General features: G+C 44.2%; 1 protein-coding gene across 3 annotated transcripts in view; it reads right to left on the bottom strand.

Annotated features, from left to right (window-relative positions):
- The window catches only part of LOC139418250 (active breakpoint cluster region-related protein-like), a 258,195-nt gene that overhangs the window by 153,102 nt on the left and 85,101 nt on the right, over positions 1 to 19,992 (bottom strand). For all 3 annotated transcript variants that reach the window (XM_071167561.1, XM_071167560.1, XM_071167562.1), the window contains exon 2: positions 3,109 to 3,287. In XM_071167561.1, coding sequence (XP_071023662.1) covers positions 3,109 to 3,287 — 179 coding nt within the window. The remainder of the gene's footprint in view (positions 1 to 3,108; positions 3,288 to 19,992) is intronic.

Below are 19,992 nucleotides of genomic sequence, written 5' to 3' on the forward strand. Positions count from 1 at the left end.
CCCCACAAGGTTGCGTTCTGAGCCCTCTCCTGTACTCCCTGTTCACCCACGACTGCGTGGCCACGCACGCCTCCAACTCAATCATCAAGTTTGCGGACGACACAACAGTGGTAGGCTTGATTACCAACAACGATGAGACGGCCTACAGGGAGGAGGTGAGGGCCCTCGGAGTGTGGTGTCAGGAAAACAACCTCACACTCAACGTCAACAAAACTAAGGAGATGATTGTGGACTTCAGGAAACAGCAGAGGGAACACCCCCCTATCCACATCGATGGAACAGTAGTGGAGAGGGTAGCAAGTTTTAAGTTCCTCGGCATACACATCACAGACAAACTGAATTGGTCCACTCACACAGACAGCATCGTGAAGAAGGCGCAGCAGCGCCTCTTCAACCTCAGGAGGCTGAAGAAATTCGGCTTGTCACCAAAAGCACTCACAAACTTCTACAGATGCACAATCGAGAGCATCCTGGCGGGCTGTATCACCGCCTGGTATGGCAACTGCACCGCCCTCAACCGTAAGGCTCTCCAGAGGGTAGTGAGGTCTGCACAACGCATCACCGGGGGCAAACTACCTGCCCTCCAGGACACCTACACCACCCGATGTCACAGGAAGGCCATAAAGATCATCAAGGACATCAACCACCCGAGCCACTGCCTGTTCACCCCGCTATCATCCAGAAGGCGAGGTCAGTACAGGTGCATCAAAGCTGGGACCGAGAGACTGAAAAACAGCTTCTATCTCAAGGCCATCAGACTGTTAAACAGCCACCACTAACACTGAGTGGCTGCTGCCAACACACTGACACTGACTCAACTCCAGCCACTTTAATAATGGGAATTGATGGGAAATGATGTAAATATATCACTAGCCACTTTAAACAATGCTACCTTATATAAATGTTACTTACCCTACATTATTCATCTCATACGCATACGTATATACTGTACTCTATATCATCGACGGTATCCTTATGTAATACATGTATCACTAGCCACTTTATACTATACTATGCCACTTTGTTTACATACTCATCTCATTTGTACATACTGTACCCGATACCATCTACTGTATCTTGCCTATGCTGCTCTGTACCATCACTCATTCATATATCCTTATGTACATATTCTTTATCCCCTTACACTGTGTACAAGACAGTAGTTTGGAATTGTTAGTTAGATTACTTGTTATTACTGCATTGTCGGAACTAGAAGCACAAGCATTTCGCTACACTCGCATTAACATCTGCTAACCATGTGTATGTGACAAATAAAATTTGATTTGATTTGATTTGATTTGATTTGATGCAGGAACAAGCCGAATTGCGGAAGCAGGCATTCCCGCCTGCTGAACGCCTGCCCTCGCCGTTGTTAACAGAACTGCGGGAAAACAGTGCCCAACAGGCTGGGGCAAAGTACACGGTCTACCGGTGTGCTAGCTACCTATCCCGCCAGCTGTGTACCGGAGTCCTAGCTAGTATCCAGGATCCTTCACTAACGCCTGCCAAATACCTGTCCTCGCCATCATTAACACAACTGCAGCAAAGCAGTGCCCGAGTCTCCTTCTGTTGGGTTTATTGACGGTTGGCATCCGACGTTATCGTGCATTACCGCCACCTACTGTTCTGGAGTGCCTCCCGCCTGTGTACCGAGTCCTACCGAGTCCTAGCTCAGAAATTAGAAGCATAAAGAGGTGTTCCTGCAGATGCAAGAATGTCCACATGCAGGAAAGTGCTGAATTGTGGGCCACAATTGCACCCTTCGCCTACACTCAGGTGCACACACAGTGTGACTGCTGCTAGCTCCATTCAGCTCTGCATGCAGCCCTGTGTGCATTACAACTTCAGATAATAACGAAGCTATTATTTTTCCCTCACTCATTAGACCGGATGTGGAGCCGACCGGGTATAAATGGGGCTGGGTTTGGTGGTCCTTGGGTCCGTTCGAACCGGTCCCTATTTAAAAAATGAATTTATTTGGGTAGGGTCAGATAGAAGACCACTACTTTTGCAGGTCTTTTTGCTGTGTAAGCCCATTGCAGAAGTTACAGCAGGTCTATTTGCTGTGTAAGCCCATTGCAGAAGTTACAGCAGGTCTATTTGCTGTGTAAGCCCATTGCAGAAGTTACAGCAGGTCTATTTGCTGTGTAAGCCCATTGCAGAAGTTACAGCAGGTCTATTTGCTGTGTAAGCCCATTGCAGAAGTTACAGCAGGTCTATTTGCTGTGTAAGCCCATTGCAGAAGTTACAGCAGGTCTGTTGGTGCTCTGTCTGTCTCCCAACACCAGGTGGAGACGGAGATGTATCAGTGGACTGTACCATAGTAAAAGAAGAAACACTAGGGTTACATAATGATGTAGGAGGGAGAGAGAGGATTGCTGGCTACTCTGTTGGAACAACTGACACTGTTGTCTGAATAAACACAGTCTCCTTGTTCACACTACAGTGGGGAGTAACACTAAAAAAAACACACTCCAAGCATCAGCTATTTTCCATCACCTTTTGGCATCCATTTGACCTTTCAGTCAGCCAATGGCCTGTGTGGAAGATAAGGGTCAGGACTGGGTCAGCTCTGTCCTTGCAGAGAGGGTCAGTGTGTGAGGATAATGATAAATGCACGTACCCACACACACAGGCCTACTGTCACTACTACCTCCACTGGCACTAGTATGGTACCCCTTGGCTTCTACTCATTGAGAGAGTTTATGGTATTCCATACTGTTGGGTTAGTGTATAACCATTCAGACAGTCATTACCATTTAGCTAGCTAAAGCTAAGCTATTTCTTGTCCCTTTGACATACAGGTTACACACTAAACTTATGGCAAAGCTACCATATTATATGGGTTTGCTTCTGTGCTGAGTTCTGACATGTGTCTCATTTAGAGACGGAGGCTGTGCATGAATGCAACACATGTAGTGTTACCATGAAGATAAAACTCTAGTGGTTAATTACTGTTAATTACACAGGCCTGAAGAGATCCGCCTGCAGGAAGTGGTCACAATGTTAGGAATAGGAAGTGTTGACAGCAAAATCTGTGACGAGTAAGAGGAAACCTCGGCCCCAGCAACCTCTACAATACGGTCCTGTCCTCCGTGTGTGACTCACCCCGGGCAGCAGGCCCTCTGGGGGGATGGGGGAGATGGCCTCTCCATCGGGGCCACGGGCACACAGGCTCGGGGACATGGTGGGGGACTCATCTATGAAGGGCATGGTCTCTGAACCGTCCTGACTCTTATGATCCTCTGCTGCATCACCGTCATACCCGTCTGTGTTATAGTTGAAGTCTGGGGGAGAGATAGAAACAGGGGTTAGTATTAGGGATGCACGATACATCGGTGAAAATATTGGAATTGTCCGATATTAGCTAAAAATGCCAACGTCGGTATCGGCCCGATGTCTAGTTTAATGCAGATGTTAAAAACCGATGTCAAAGCTACAGTATAATGACGCCACGTAAAATGTTGCACTACACATGCAACACAGCATTCCTAACCTAGCCCACAATGTCTGCTGTGTGGATCGAGCAGTCTTTTGAAAGAGTAAGAAAATGTCTGCGAGACAACTCAAAGGCGAAATCCATTAAAGCCAAGAAAATGTAATTCATTGCCCTTGACAATCAACCGTTCTCTGTTGTGGGTGATGTTGGCTTTCACCGACTGGTTGAGCACCGGTACACACAACCAAGTGCTCTATTTTTCAGATGTTGCCCTACCGGAGTTACACAGGAATAGTGTCACTGCTATTAGCTTCACGACATACATACTATGGAACGCTGTTTGGGTCTTAGCGTGTCAAAAAATATACAGTAGCACTGTCAAAGCTGTACAAAAAAGTCTGCAAACAAGCAAACAACGGCCACAAATGATGTGTTTACACTACCGCGTAGGTAATAAAGCATTATTTGTTCACCAGCAACTTCTGGGGTAGCTAGCTAGCTGTAGCTTGGTACCAAGCTAGCACCAATACAACCCGCCTGAAAACAATGACCAGTAGAAACTGCAGTCATTTTCATTATTCTTAGCAATGATTTAAGAATAGTTGTGACTAAGTATTAGCTAGGTTGCCACTTGTTGTTTGCCTATTGAAATTTAACTTAAATAGTTAGCCAGCTACTTAACCCTGTTGCCCAAATCTAATGTTATAAGCAGCCAGCTAGCTTCATCTGGCTAGTGAGGTTGTGAAAATAGCCACAATAAGGATTAGCCACAATAGTGGAATTTGCAGTTTGCCTTCAAAATAACAGTGTCATTGACAGTGATGCAAATTAATACAAATTGTAGAATTATGCCATACTTTCATTTTGAAGGCTAACCGCAAAGTCCACTATTGTGGCGAATCCTTATTGTGGCTAGCTTCACATAGAAGGGTCTGACCACCATTAATCTAAGAAGAACTGTCTTATAAATTAGGGTTATTTTAGATGATGACACCTAGCTACATAGTTACTGAAACAGATTGTGTGTCGTTTTGCTATGTTTTTGGGGAAGAACATTGTTTGCATCCATGAGCTAGCTGGCTTTTTTTATAAGTACTGTAGGTGAGCGAGACAACTTTATCAGCATCATAGCATACGTATCGATGAATCGTTGTGACATATGAAATACGAGTGAGTGTAATCAAAGTGTAATAACTACACAAAAAATGTATGAACGCGTTAAATATTATTTGACGCGCAGTCATATTCAGGTCCTGATTGGTCAAATGGTGTTATTTGTATTTTCAAGTATTGTGGTGGCAGCATCATGTTATGGGTATGGTTGTCACCAGCAGGGACTGGGGAGATCAAAAGATCAAAAGAAATAGGAAATGCATCGCCGAGTTTGTATCCACAGTGAAAGTTCTTTGCTTCCCCAATCAAAAGCCCTGTATTTAGACTGAGGATGGCACTAAACTGAAGGACTGGGCTACCGCACTAAGGGCTATCCCAGCCAACCCCGAGGCTACAGCTGAGGACACAAACAAGTCGTCCCTCTACGACCTCCACAGAGTCATCAACCAAGCACAAGGACAATATAAGAACAAGGTGGTATAACACAGGCTCCGACGCAGGTGGCAGGGGCTACTGTGCAAAGGAAGACCCAGCCGTGATCTTCCCAACGATGCCTCTCGACCAGACAAACTCAATGCATTTAATGCATGATAAACACAGAGCCATGCACGAGGGCCTTCGCTGATCCAAGGAACTGGGTGATTCACAGTCATTTTCAACCTCTCCTTGTCCCAGTCTGTAATCCCCATGTCTCAAGCTGGCCACCATCCTACCTGTTCCCAAGAACTCTTAGGCTACCTGCCACAATGACTACAGCCCTGTAGCACTCATATCTGTAATCAGGAAGTGCTTTGATGGCACAAATCAACTCCATCATCCTAGACCCACTCAAATTTGCATACCACTCCAACAGATCCATAGACGATGCAATCTCTATCTCACTCCACACTGACCTTACCCACCTAGATGAGAGGAATACCTCTGAGAATGCTGTTCCTTGACTACAACTCAGCGTTCAACACCACAGTGCCCACAAAGCTCATCACTAAGCTAAGGACCCTGGGACTAAACACCTCCCTCTGCAACTGGATCCTGGACTTCCTGACGGGCCGACCCCAGGTGGTAAGGGTAGGCAATATTTGCTCCGCCATGCTGACCCTCAACACTGGGGCCCCATGTACACACGGGGTGTGCATGGCCCTAAGAGTTTCGACTTCTTCGGTCTCCAAATCACTAAGGACTTTAAATAGTACTACTGCACTGTTGGGAAAGTGCAAGCAAGAAATACATTTCACTGTACTAGGGCATGTGACAATAACAACTTGAAACCTGAAAGGAGTAAAAACCAGGTAAAACGTTGAGGAAAACCTGCCCCAGTCATCTGAAAACCTGCCCCAGTCTTCTGAAAACCTGCCCCAGTCTTCTGAAAACCTGCCCCAGTCTTCTGAAAACCTGCCCCAGTCTTCTGAAAACCTGCCCCAGTCTTCTGAAAACCTGCCCCAGTCTTCTGAAAACCTGCCCCAGTCATCTGAAAACCTGCCCCAGTCTTCTGAAAACCTGCCCCAGTCTTCTGAAAACCTGCCCCAGTCTTCTGAAAACCTGCCCCAGTCTTCTGAAAACCTGCCCCAGTCTTCTGAAAAACTGCCTCAGTCATCTGAAAAACTGTCCCAGTCATCTGAAAACCTGCCTCAGTCATCTGAAAACCTGCCCCAGTCTTCTGAAAACCTGCCTCAGTCATCTGAAAACCTGCCCCAGTCATCTGAAAACCTGCCCCAGTCATCTGAAAACCTGCCTCAGTCATCTGAAAACCTAACCCTGGAATAGAGTTATTTTTTAGCGGGACAATTACACACATTTGAATTCTAAAGACACACCAGAATGGCTTTCCAAGAAGTGTTGAATGTTCCTGAGTGGTCCAGAGACAAGGTTTGAATAGTGCTGAATATATTAAAACGGTCAGTGACGCCACACTGGAATAGGCTTTGATATGCCTGTAGCGTATCTCATGTTCAACAAGATACAGAAATAAATCATGGAATGAAAATACTACTCATATTACAGAGCAAGCAGTAAAACTTCATATGACACCAATCTTTGATTTGTAGCACCTACAAATGAAACATTAAAGGAAACTTAGAACCCTAGGTGAGGCCAAAATGTAATAAATATGCTTTAGATTATAAAAAAATCTTTATGCTTTTAGATACAAAATGTCAAATATGTCAACAATCCTTTCTCCAAGGGACTATTCTATGGATTACATTTTGTGAAAATCCCCAAAATCTATTTTTTTGTCTGGATTTCGTGAGCAGAGACTGTCTCCATAGACCACACAGAGCAGCAGCTTTGAACGCATCTAGCTGCGATACCACTGACAAATGACTCCTAATTGAAAAATAAAAGGGGTATCACACAGAATCTGAAATCCCCAGTGGGATATAGGCCTAGATAGACAATAGAGCCCTAATATGAAGCAGACCATCTGTTTTGCTGGGTGACAGGGACTTGAGAGCCAGCTGACTGGGCACAGGGCTATATACACCTACTCTAACAACAACCATATGCCTTATTCAAACCACAAACCCTTTTTATGCCATTGTGTAAATCTTGTTTCAGCATCATTGATTTTTTATAAAACCGTGAGACCAGTAGCCGATGTCGTCGTTAACCAGTACAGGAAATCTAAATATTGGCATTGTGGTGTATGGTAAATCAAATCAGAAAAGGAATATCACATATGATGGGGGTGAGATTAACTTGTGTAAACACAGCCTAGCACCACAGTCACACCAGAACTAAACACCTTTCTGAAGGTTTTGACCTCGATGTTGTTATTATGTGATTCAGACTCCTCATCAGAATGCCTGATTTAAGAATGGATTTAGGTCACTGTGGATGAAAGCATCTGCTAGAGCTAGACAACTAAAATACAAAATGTGGACTTGAACCCATTCAATCCAATCTCAGGAGAGTATTTATTTATTATGTGATGCATAATCCTATCGTCATGCTGCGTGGCTACACTCTAAATTCTTTATTGCATATCCCAAAGGTTCTCTTCCCTTCTATTATCTGCAGAGGCACAGAGCCCTGAATGCTTGTGAGAGAAAAATCACCATATCATCAGACAGATCTAGTTTAAGGAGAATGGATTTAGGCCTATAAGATGAATAGAAAGCCAAACAATCGTCTAAAATAGTCAAATTATAATAGTGAACCTAGAGTTGCAAAAACTCTGGTAACTGTCCCAAAATTCCAGTGGGAAGATTCACAGATTAAGCTGAAAATGCCACCTCCCATCATGGTGCAACTATCCAGTGTGAGGGGTTTGAGAGGGGATGAGGGCACTGCAGACTGGGAAGGCCCTCCGGTCTAATACGGGGAATACGGTGAATGTAGGCCAGCAAGAGGGCCTCCGCTCTCACTACACTGCCTGCAGCTTTCCAACACACACACACACCACAGGAGGTTGGTGGCACCTAAATTGGGGAGGATGGGCTCGTGGTAAAGACTGGCACAGAATTCTGGAAAGGTATCAATTACAGCCTCCACTGACACACACTGCCCTTTACTGTCGGTCTCCACTGCTCTCTGTTCATAGGTTTGCTGGTCTGTCTGTTTCTGTGTTCCCGTTTTCATGTTCTTTGCGCGGACGTGTGTGTGTTCCTTTGTGCCTGTGTGTTTCTATCTGTGTGTACCTGTTTCTGCACGTGTTCCTCTATGTGAATATTAATGTGTGCTAATGGATTAGTCAGTGTGAATACCTTGTGTCTGGGTGTTTTAGAGTACGTAAGTGTGGATATTAGTCCGTGTGGATATTAGTCCGTGTGAATACCTTGTGTCTGGGTGTTTTAGAGTACGTAAGTGTGGATATTAGTCCGTGTGAATACCTTGTGTCTGGGTGTTTTAGAGTACGTAAGTGTGGATATTAGTCAGTGTGAATACCTTGTGTCTGGGTGTTTTAGAGTACGTAAGTGTGGATATTAGTCAGTGTGAATACCTTGTGTCTGGGTGTTTTAGAGTACGTAAGTGTGGATATTAGTCAGTGTGAATACCTTGTGTCTGGGTGTTTAGAGTACATAAGTGTGGAAGTGGTCTTCATCATCTCTCCTGATTAACTCTGTTATCCTGATTAGGATAAATTAAAGGTAAAATAAAATAAAGAAGTGTTTAACTGTGAAACCTGTGGAATTGCCTGCAAGGAAAAATGAAGCATACAACTGTGACCAATAACCAGAAAGGCTGTGTGCACATGCGCGTCTGGCACTGCTCTAGAATTCAGACAAAAAGTACAAGCTCCCATAGACTAGTGTAGAAGGAGATAAAGATGGCCGCCGTATATAACCATATTAGATGTGTTAATTGTCTCAAAATCTAAAGACAACTGAAAGTGACAAACTGACATTTTCATTTTCATCAAAAACAACTTTATATCGAAGGAGTTCCTTTGATTTGACAGTCTGCAGATGCGCAGTTTGGCGTGAGATGACTGTGAGACCCGATTAAATATTTCTACGCATGAGCTTAGCTAGCCAACGTCGCCATGACATCACCTACAAGTGTGATGTGGGATTTCTATTGGAGAAGCAATTTCTGCCTTCATACTGTACAGTCTTTCACTAAAAACTGTGCTGATGATTCACTAACTCATTTTCTGGCAAAGGCCAGAGGGAAATACCACAGAGAGACAGACTGGCCTTTATCTGTCGTGATGCAGCGCCAAAACAAGGTCTTTCAGAGAGAGCTGCTAGAAACAGAGTTTGTAGAAACACTGAAACATGTGCCAACTCTGAAACCAACACACATTGTAGAGCTTGCTAACTAATAAAAACGAATTCAGTGAACTACAGTATCAGCAGCCACTTGGCTGTGACCATTCATTCCTAAAGAACTTCCCAGTCTGGAGCAGAGTCATGTTATCCTACTTCAGTTGCTCTAATGGTCAGAAACACGAGTCAAACTAAGACAGTGAGATCCTGGTCTTACTGATGCCTCAGTGAACACATTGTGTAATTAATGGGGTAGAATGCACTTACTGTTTTCTCAAACATTAGATCTGTTGTCTACTCCAACAGAACACTGAAGCATGCATGAGAGTTGTCAAAGACTCCAGCCACCCTAGTAATAGACTGTTCTCTCTGCTACCGCACGGCAAGCGGTACCGGAGCGCCAAGTAGAGGTCCAAAAGTATTTAACAGCTTCTACCCCCAAGCCATAAGACTCCTGAACAGTTAATCAAAGGGCTACCCAGAGCCCTCTTTTAAACTGCTGCTACTCTGTTTATAATCTATGCATAGCCACATTAACTCTACTTACATATACAGTTGAAGTCGGAAGTTTACATACTTAGGTTGGAGTCATTAAAACTCATTTTTCAACCACCACAAGTTTCTTGTTAACAAAATAAAGTTTTGGCAAGTCGGTTAGGACATCTACTTTGTGCATGACACAAGTCATTTTTCCAACAATTGTTTACTTTAAACAGCTTGGAAAATTCCTGAAAATTATGTAATGGCTTTAGAAGCTTCTGATAGGCTAAGTGACATCATTTGAGTCAATTGGAGGTGTACCTGTGGATGTATTTCAAGGCCTACCTTCAAACTCAGTGCCTTTTTGCTTGACATCATGGGAAAATCAAAAGAAATCAGCCAAGACCTCAGAAAAATTATTGTAGACCTCCACAAGTCTGGTTCATCCTTGGGAGCAATTTCCAAATGCCTGAAGGTACCACGTTCATCTGTACAAACAACAGTATGCAAGAATAAACACCATGGGACCACACAGCCGACCACACAGCCACACAGCCGACTACACAGGCGCGTTCTGTCTTCTAGAGATGAACGTACTTTGGTGCAAAAAGTGCAAATCAATCCCAGAACAACAGCAAAGGACCTTGTGAAGATGCTGGAAGAAACAGGTGCAAAAGTATCTATATCCACAGTAAAATGAGTCCTATATCGACATAACCTGAAAGGCTGCTCAGCAAGGAAGAAGCCACTGCTCCAAAACTGCCATAAAAACGGGGGTGGCAGCATCATATTGTGGGGGTGCTTTGCTGCAGGAGGGACTGGTGCACTTCACAAAATAGGTGGCATCATGATTAAGGAAAATTATGTGGATATATTGAAGCACATCAATAAGTTAAAGCTTGGTCGCAAATGGGTCTTCCAAATGGACAATGACCCCAAGCATGCTTCCAAAGTTGTTGCAAAATGGCTTAAGGACAACAAAGTCACGGTATTGGAGTGGCTATCACAAAGCCCTGACCTCAATCCTATAGAACATTTGTGGACAGAACTGAAAAATAGTGGGCGAGCAAGGAGGCCTACAAACCTGACTCAGTTACACCATCTCTGTCAGGAGGAATGGGCCAAAATTCACCCAACTTATTGTGGGAAGCTTGAGGAAGGCTACCTGAAACGTTTGACACAAGATAAACAATTTAAAGACAATGCTACCAAATACTAATTGAGTGTACGTAAACTTCTGACCAACTAAGAATGTGATGAAAGAAATAAAAGCTGAAATAAATCATTCTCTCTACTATTATTCTGTCATTTCACATTCTTAAAATAAAGTGGTGATCCTAACTGACCTAAAACAGGGATTTTTACTAGGATTAAATGTCAGGAATTGTGAAAACAGAGTTTAAATGTATTTGGCTAAGGTGTATGTATGTAAACTTCGACTAACCGGTGCCCCCACAAATATACTCTGTACGGGTACCCCCTGTATATAGACTCGCTTGTTATTTTACTGCTGCTGTTTAATTATTCGTTAAATTTTATTTTCTCATACATGTTTTTTTTTACTTAACTTCTTAAAGCATTGTTGGTTAAGGGCTCGTAAGTAAGCATTTCACTGTTGCACACTTGTTGTATTCGGCGCATGAGACAAATAAAATTTTATTTGATTACGATAACTAATCCTTTCATCAGTGTTGTTAGCTAGCTAGCGATATTAGCTACTATGCTAGCTGGTTAGATAAACATGGTACAAGCATTTCACTACACTCGCAATAACATCTGCTAACCATGTGTATGTGACCAATAACATTTTATTTGAAGATATCAGATAGGAGCTAATAGCTAACGTAGCTTGCATTTCGTAATTAGAGCAGTAAAATAAATGTTTTGTCATACCCATGGTATAAGGCATGATATCACGGCTGTCAGCCAATCCGCAATCAGGGCTCTAACCACCCAGTTTATAATTTATATTATAAACTGGGTGGTTCAAGCCCTGAATGTTAATTGCCTGACAGCCACAATATATCAGACTGTATACCATGGGTATGACAAAACATTTATTTTTACTGCTCTAATTACGTTGGTAACCAGTTTATAATAGCAATAAGGCACCTCGGGGGTTTGTGGTATATGGCCAATATACCATGGTTAAGGGCTCTATCCAGGCACTCAGAGTTGCGTCTTGCCTAAGAACAGTCCTTAGCCGTGGTATATTGGCCATATACACCACACCTACTCCGGCCTTATAGCTTAAATATACCACGGCTTTCAGCCCATCAGCATTCAGGGCTTGAACCAAACAGTTCATAATTAGTATTCTAGGGCAACAAGTAATGACAGAAGAAAAGCTGCATGCATCTAATTATAAACAAGTTAGCAAAAAAAAAAGCCTACCAAAATGTTGGAAATTATAAGCAGAAATATCATCCTATCTTAAAAAAGGCCTGTACAGCGCATGTTATACATTTGTCGGTTATGGTTGGGGCCTCAGATTTTCACAGGCGGTTGTGGATGGGTTATTAGAAATTGCAGAAGGGTGCGGGTGAACAAACAGCTGACCCGCGCATCATTACCACACACACACACACACACACACAGATATTAGCAGCACTATTACACCATGTAGGCAAGGCCATAGTAAATAATTGAAAACAGACAGTGATTTACAGTAGAGTGACAGTAACAGCAGTGTCACCTCTCCACGACCACCCCTCATCACTGTCAAACGCTCCCTAAAACACTTCTGCGAACAGGCCTTTCTAATCGACCTGGCCCGGGTATCCTGGAAGGATATTGACCTCATCCCGTCAGTCGAGGATGCCTGGACGTTCTTTAAAAGTAATTTCTTCACCATCCTAAATAAGCATACCCCTTCAAAAAATGTAGAACTAAGAGCAGATATAGCCCTTGGTTCACTCCAGACCTGACTGCCCTTGACCAGCACAAAACCTCCTGTGGCGTACTGCAATAGCATCGAATAGTCCCCGCGACATGCAACTGTTCACGGAAGTCAGGAACCAATATACGCATTCAGTCAGAAAAGCAAAGGCTAGCTTTTTCAAACAGAAATTTGCATCCTGTAGCTCTAACTCCAAAACGTTTTGGGACACTGTCCATGGAGTACTAGAGCACCTCCTCCCAGCTGCCCACTACACTGAGGCTAGGTAACACTGTCACCCCCGATAAATCCATGACAATCGAACATTTCAATAAGCATTTCCTGGCCACCCTAACCCCGGGCAGCAAGCTCCGCACCCCCCCGCAGCTACTTGCCGAAGCCTCCCCAGCTTCTCCTTCACACAAATCCAGATAGCAGATGTTCTGAAAGAGCTGCTATACCTGGACCCGTACAAATCAGCTGGGCTAGACAACATGGACCCTCTCTTTCTAAAATTATCCGCCGCCATTGTTGCAACCCCTATTACCAGTCTGTTCAACCTCTCTTTCGTATCGTCCGAGATCCCTAAAGATTGGAAAGCTGCCGCGGTCATACCCCTTTTCAAAGGGGGAGACACTCTAGACCCAAACTGTTATAGATCTATATCCATCCTGCCCTGCCATTCTAAAGTCTTCAAAAGCCAAGTTAATACACAGATCAATGGGGGTGTCACAGGGTTCAATTCTCGGGCCGACTCTTTTCTCTGTAAATATCAACGATGTTGCTCTTGCTGCGGGTGATTCTCTGATCCACCTCTACGCAGACGACAACACTCTGTATACATCTTGCCCTTCTTTGGACACTGTGTTACCTAACCTCCAAACGAGCTTCAATGCCATACAACACCCCTTCCGTGGCCTCCAACTGCTCTTAAATGCTAGTAAAACCAAATGCATGCTTTTCAACCGTTCGCTGCCCCATCCGCCCGCCCAAGTAGCATCACTACTCTGGACGGTTCTGACTTGACCAAATACCTAGGTGTCTGGCTAGACTGTAAACTCCCCTTCCAGACTCATATCAAACATCTCCAATCCAAAATCAAATCTAGAATCGGCTTTCTATTTCGCAACAAAGCCTCCTTTACTCATGTCGCCAAACTTACCCTAGTAAAACTGACTATCCTACCGATCCTCGACTTCAGCGATGTCATCTACAAAATAGCTTCCAATACTCTACTCAGCAAACTGGATGCAGTCTATCACAGTGCCATCCGTTTAGTCACCAAAGCCCCATATACCATCACCACTGTGACCTGTATGCTCTAGTCGGCTGGCACTCACTACATATTCGTTGCCAGACCCACTGGCTCCAGGTCATCTATAAGTCTATGCTAGGTAAAGCTCCGCCTTATCTCAGCACACTAGTCACGATAACAACACCCACCCGTAGCATGAGCTCAAGCAGGTATATCTCACTGGACATCCCTTGGTCGCCTTTCCTTCCAGTTCTCTGCTGCCAGTGACTGGAACGAATTGCAAAAATCCCTGAAGCTGGAGACTTATTTCCCTCAATAACTTTAAACATCAGCTATCTGAGCAGCTGTACATAGTCCATCTGTAAATAGCCCATCCAATCTACCGACCTCATCCCCATAATGTTTTTATTGACTTTTCTGCTCATTTGCACACCAGTATCACTACTAGTAGCACATCATCATCTGCACATCTATCACTCCAGTGTTCATTTGCTAAATTGTAATTTCTTCACTACTATGTCCTATTTATTGCCTTACCTCCTCACACCATTTGCACACACTTTCTTTTTTCAAATGGTGTTATTGACTGTATGCTTGTTTATTCCATGTGTAACTCTGTGTTGTTGTTTGTGTCGCACTGCTTTGCTTTATCTTGGACAGGTCGCAGTTGTAAATGAGAACTTGTTCTCAACTGGCCTACCTGGTTAAATAAAGGTGAAATAAAATAAAAACTATGGAGGGTTTTCCACGGACTTCCTCAGTGCCTCTGGTAGGGAACCACCACCAGCAGGTGATTTACAACAGTGACAGTTCTGTAAATGATAGATTGAAAGTGGTACAATAAGAAACATGCTGTTATTCACACAGCAGGATCTTACATACTGATTAATGGTCAATGCAGGTGATTTAAGGGGAGTGTTAACAGATAAAGGATGATTGGATATGTTCTGTAATTCCTTTAGTGTACTGTGGCGTTCCATCACCGTTGCAGCCAGACATAAAACCTCTCCTGACCCTAAAGCGCTGAGCTCAGGGCTGCTTTGAATAGCCAACAGTTAGTCTTTGTGTGATATTGTTACGCTCTCACTCTAAATCACTTTCACTGCTGGTTCTTCCTGAGGCAGCTGGAGTTGTAGGCTGTTTAGGCAAATAAACAAGGGACTGAATGGAGTATGTTCATACTGGATGACACACACACACCCACATATCAGTGGTATCAGAAAAATAACTACAGAGGTAGAGCAAGTAGATGTGTGGAGTTCAGAGGTCACGCATTAGACTGCATGAAAGTCCTCTTAATCTAATCAATGTCCTATCGGTGTTCTCAGATTAAATTAATGCAGCAGCATGTGTATGTATGTGCCTGATTGCGTGCGTGTTCCATTCATGGTGGCTCTAGAGGTTAGGGGAGGAGGGGAGAAGCATGTAGTTTGATCAGTGTGATCCCTGCTAATGGGCTGATAAACACAGCAACATGATTAGAGGTGTTATACTAACTCACACTGTGGGCCAGCCTGTCAGGCTTAAAGCATTCTGTTCCAATCCAACTCGTGGTTAGAGAGTTGGACTAGTAACTGGAAGGTTGCAAGTTCAAACCCCCGAGCTGACAAGGTACAAATCTGTCGTTCTGCCCCTGAACAAGGCAGTTAACCCACTGTTCCTAGGCCGTCATTGAAAATAAGAATTTGTTCTTAACTGACTTGCCTAGTTAAATAAAGGTAAAAAAAAAACTCCTAGTCGCTTTCCCCTAGATAGGCCTACTTCATGTAATTCTGAAAGGATCAGATGGCTATGAGCAATATGGTATTAACTCCATCTTGCCCTCTAATAGGGGGTAGGGGTTAGGAGCTAGAGAGTAGGGACAAGGGGCACATTTGGAAGTTAAGCAGTAGTCTCCCTCAGCACCAAGGCAGTGTTGTAACACACTTAGTCCTAACGCTACTGTAGAACTCTGTGACAGAGCCTGCCATGTCTCGAATTTGTTCTAAATGCACAAATAAAGCATTTTTATCATAAGATATGTGTTTAAGTGCCACTGTGCTTAAGGTGATTGACTGGAGATTAATTTATAAAAACCTTTTTTAACCTTTATTTAACTGAGCAAGTCAGTTATGAACAAATTCTTATTTACAATGAGGGCCTACCCCGGCCAGACCCTAACAATGCTGGGCCAATTGTGTGCCGTCCTAAGGGTCTCCCAATCATGGCCGGTTGTGATACAGCCTGGAATTGAACCAGAGTCTGGAGTGACGCCTCTAGCACTGAGATGCAGTGCCTTAGACCACTACGCCACTCGGGAGTTGAGCGGTCTGCGATTCAGATGATGTATTCTGTCCCCATTCCCTGCCTCAGTACCATCGGTCAATGACTGTTGCAGTTACACCCGGACGTCTCTTTACCAAGCCATCGAACACCCCAGAGGAGTAAGAAATATAGAAACATTAAAGAGAGATGAGATAGAAGACAATTACAAGAGAACAGTAGTTTTGCCTTGGAAGATATATCTCTCAAAAGTTATCACAATACTTGCACTGATGTACCACTGCAAATACATCACTGCCCTCTTCCCTTCTAAGTGTTGATGTGCGTTGTGTAACCAGCGGTGCCTTAGGGTCCACTGGTTACATTGAAGGGTAGTGAACCCTTGGTCTGCAGACACGCTCCTCTCCATCCCACTCGCTCTCTCCTTTCCTCCCCTGCTGTCACTTTCTAACATTCCCCCAACCTCTCCTGATGGACAGCTCCCCAACACTCGCACCTCCCTGGCACAGCCAATCACAGGCCGTCTTCATGGCGAGGGCAAAGGCTGTCATGACAACGCGCCACAGTCGTTTGTGCTTCCCTGAATGAGAATGTGTCAGAGGCAAGCTTCAGACCGGGATGAGACTATTTATACCATGTTAATACTGAGAAAGTTTAGGAAGGAAAGGCCACAGCTTGAGTCAATAACTAGTATCAGCAGGGATCAATCAGACTGTGGCTTTCTAGTGAGATTTATCATACAAAGCAACCTGAAGCGCACACACACGCACAGAGTAAACAGCTGTGGGCTGAAGTTACAGTCAGTGAGCTCATCAGCCAGAGTTAGCGCCATAGCAACTACACACACTGTGTGAGGGTGTGAGTCAACCAATAAGAAATCAATTCCCTTCCCTGCGTAGCCTAAATACCAAAACCATACCTGCATAATTGCAGTCATTTCAGTAACTGCAGGCCATATATTCCCTCTGTTCACTGGCTCTTTATTACCTGATTGAGCTAAATCAGGCCTAACTACATTGTTTCCTATTACTGCCACTTGCCCCAATTATGGGAAACAAACCATTAAAAGGAGTTTACCCGGGGAGAAGAGACGTGGGCCTTTTTTAAGGAATATATTCTCCAGGTCCATCTAAATGCGGCCTGACAGAGAATGCATTTCACACTATTTCACTCTGCCTCTCTCTCTCACCTTCACACAAGGCTTATCAACACCGTTAATGGTGTCTGTCTCCACTGATTGAACTGACTGTACACACACACACACACACACACACACACACACACACACACACACACACACCTCTGTTGGGCTGAGGGAATGTCATGACAGCTGTCATTAAATCAGATACATGTTTTGCTAATGTAATTTGAAGGATAATTGGTGAACTGGGCTGGACATGATTTGAGTGGGATGCTGTGTGCTGTGTGGGAACCACTGCTCGAGGATATTAAACTGTGGGTCGAGCCCCCCCACCCCCCTGGTTGGAGTCCAGGCTCTGTCGCAGCTGGCCGTGACCAGGAGACCCATGATGTGGCGTACAATTGGCCCAGCGTCGTCCGGTTTAGGGGAGGGTTTGGCCGGCAGGGATGTCCTTGTCCCATCGCGCTCTACTGACTCCTGTGGCAGGACAGGCACAGTGCACGTTGACACAGTCACCTGGTGACTGTGTTTCCGCCGACACATTGGTGCAGCTGGCTTCTGGGTTAAGTGGGCATTGTGTCAAGAAGCAGTACAGCTTGGTTGGGTTGTGTTTTGGAGGACGCACGACTCTCTACCTTCGCCTCTCCCAAGTCTGTACGGGAGTTGCAGCGATGGGACAAGACTAACTACCACGAAAATAGAGAGAAAAAGGGTCCATTTATTATTTGATTAAAAAAAAAAAAAAAAAAAAAATTAAAAACTTACTATTGATAGTTGTACTAGTAGAACGCACAAGGTGCAACTTCAAATGTAGAAAACGGCAAAGAAAAAAAATTACTTTAAATGCAAAATGTTCTTTGCACACCATAAAAAGTGTAGAAATGTTATTGCACACCATAAAAAGTGTAGAAATGTTCTTTGCACACCATAAAAAGTGTAGAAATGTTATTTGCACACCATAAAAAGTGTAGAAATGTTCTTTGCACACCATAAAAAGTGTAGAAATGTTCTTTGCACACCATAAAAAGTGTAGAAATGTTATTTGCACACCATAAAAAGTGTAGAAATGTTCTTTGCACACCATAAAAAGTGTAGAAATGTTCTTTGCACACCATAAAAAGTGTAGAAATGTTCTTTGCACACCATAAAAAGTGTAGAAATGCAGGAATTAAATAATTAATAATTAAATCTGCAGAATTCTCTCCACTAACAAGAAGGGTGTGAACAGTTTGTCATTAACAGTGCTTGTGCCCATAGAAAGACGTGGGATGTTCCCCAATGCTGGGCCCCGAGTGAACATGTTTGGGAACCCCTGGCGTAGAGAGAGGGAGAGAGGAGAGATGGAGACAGAGAGACTGACAGACACACACACACACATACACACACACACACACACACACACACACGTCAGATAGATGTAGTTAGGGCTGGCCCTTTAGGTTGTGGAGAACATGTATCACCCCTTTCCCTGGCGGCAGCTGAGACAGACTAGTTGTAAATAGGTGTGACAACGCTGACTGATGGGCTGTCTGATGAGCCAACCAGGAGCTGGAATGGTGGCAGTTTTCACTGCACTACCACTGATGAAGACACAATCGGAGCAAAACCAGAGGCAAAATGTCTGGTATGAACCGCTACTCCGTCACTTCCTTAACACGAGCACAACAGTGAGCGTATGATGGTGATACACAGCAGGGGTCTGTCATCCCCCGCCACACACAGTCGTGACACTGGAATTCAGCCCCTCTGAGAGGCTCTCTGGGTTGTGGATGTGTAGTAGCGTGGTGAGGATGGGTGAGTGGACCAGAGACACTGCTAATGCATACATCACACAGCTCCCCACATGTGTGACAGGGTGATCCATCTCACAAGGAAGTACACAGAAGATGGGGAGGATCTGATGCACAGCACCTCCATCAATGACAACACTTCATCTCAGAGATCCTAAAGGCCAGTGGAGATGGAAAGCGGTTTACAACACACATGCTACATTTCAACTGACAAAGAAAAATGTCTGTTACTGTACATCAAATGCACAGGAAGTATTGTCTATCGTGTCATAGCTCATGTTGATAGCTAAGTACCCCTAGTTTTATAACTTTTAGACATTACATAGTGACATTGGCTTGTAGACTTGCATGTATGCATGTTCTGTGTGGGCATGTGTAAGCAATCAGCAGTGGTGTATGTTGTGTGATGTTATAGAAGATACTCATGAACGTGTCAGAGCAGAGTTACAATAGCAGCGAGTCCCCAGGGAGACTGACATTTCCAAAAGGCAGAGGCAGAGACAGAGAGAGAGAGAGAGAGAGAGACAGAGACAGAGACAGAGACAGAGACAGAGACAGAGAGACACACACACAGACAGAGAGAGAGAGAGAGACACACAGACAGACAGAGAGACACACACACACAGACAGAGAGAGAGAGACACACACACACAGACAGAGAGAGAGAGACACACACAGACAGAGAGAGAGAGAGACACACAGACAGAGAGAGAGAGACACAGACAGAGAGAGAGACACACAGACAGAGAGAGAGAGAGAGACACACACAGACAGAGAGAGAGAGAGAGACACACACAGACAGAGAGAGAGAGAGAGACACACACAGACAGAGAGAGAGAGAGAGACACACACAGACAGAGAGAGAGAGAGAGACACACACAGACAGAGAGAGAGAGAGAGACACACACAGACAGAGAGAGAGAGA

This window comes from Oncorhynchus clarkii, chromosome 10 (assembly GCF_045791955.1).
Source record: "Oncorhynchus clarkii lewisi isolate Uvic-CL-2024 chromosome 10, UVic_Ocla_1.0, whole genome shotgun sequence".
In the NCBI taxonomy this organism is placed as follows: domain Eukaryota; kingdom Metazoa; phylum Chordata; class Actinopteri; order Salmoniformes; family Salmonidae; genus Oncorhynchus; species Oncorhynchus clarkii.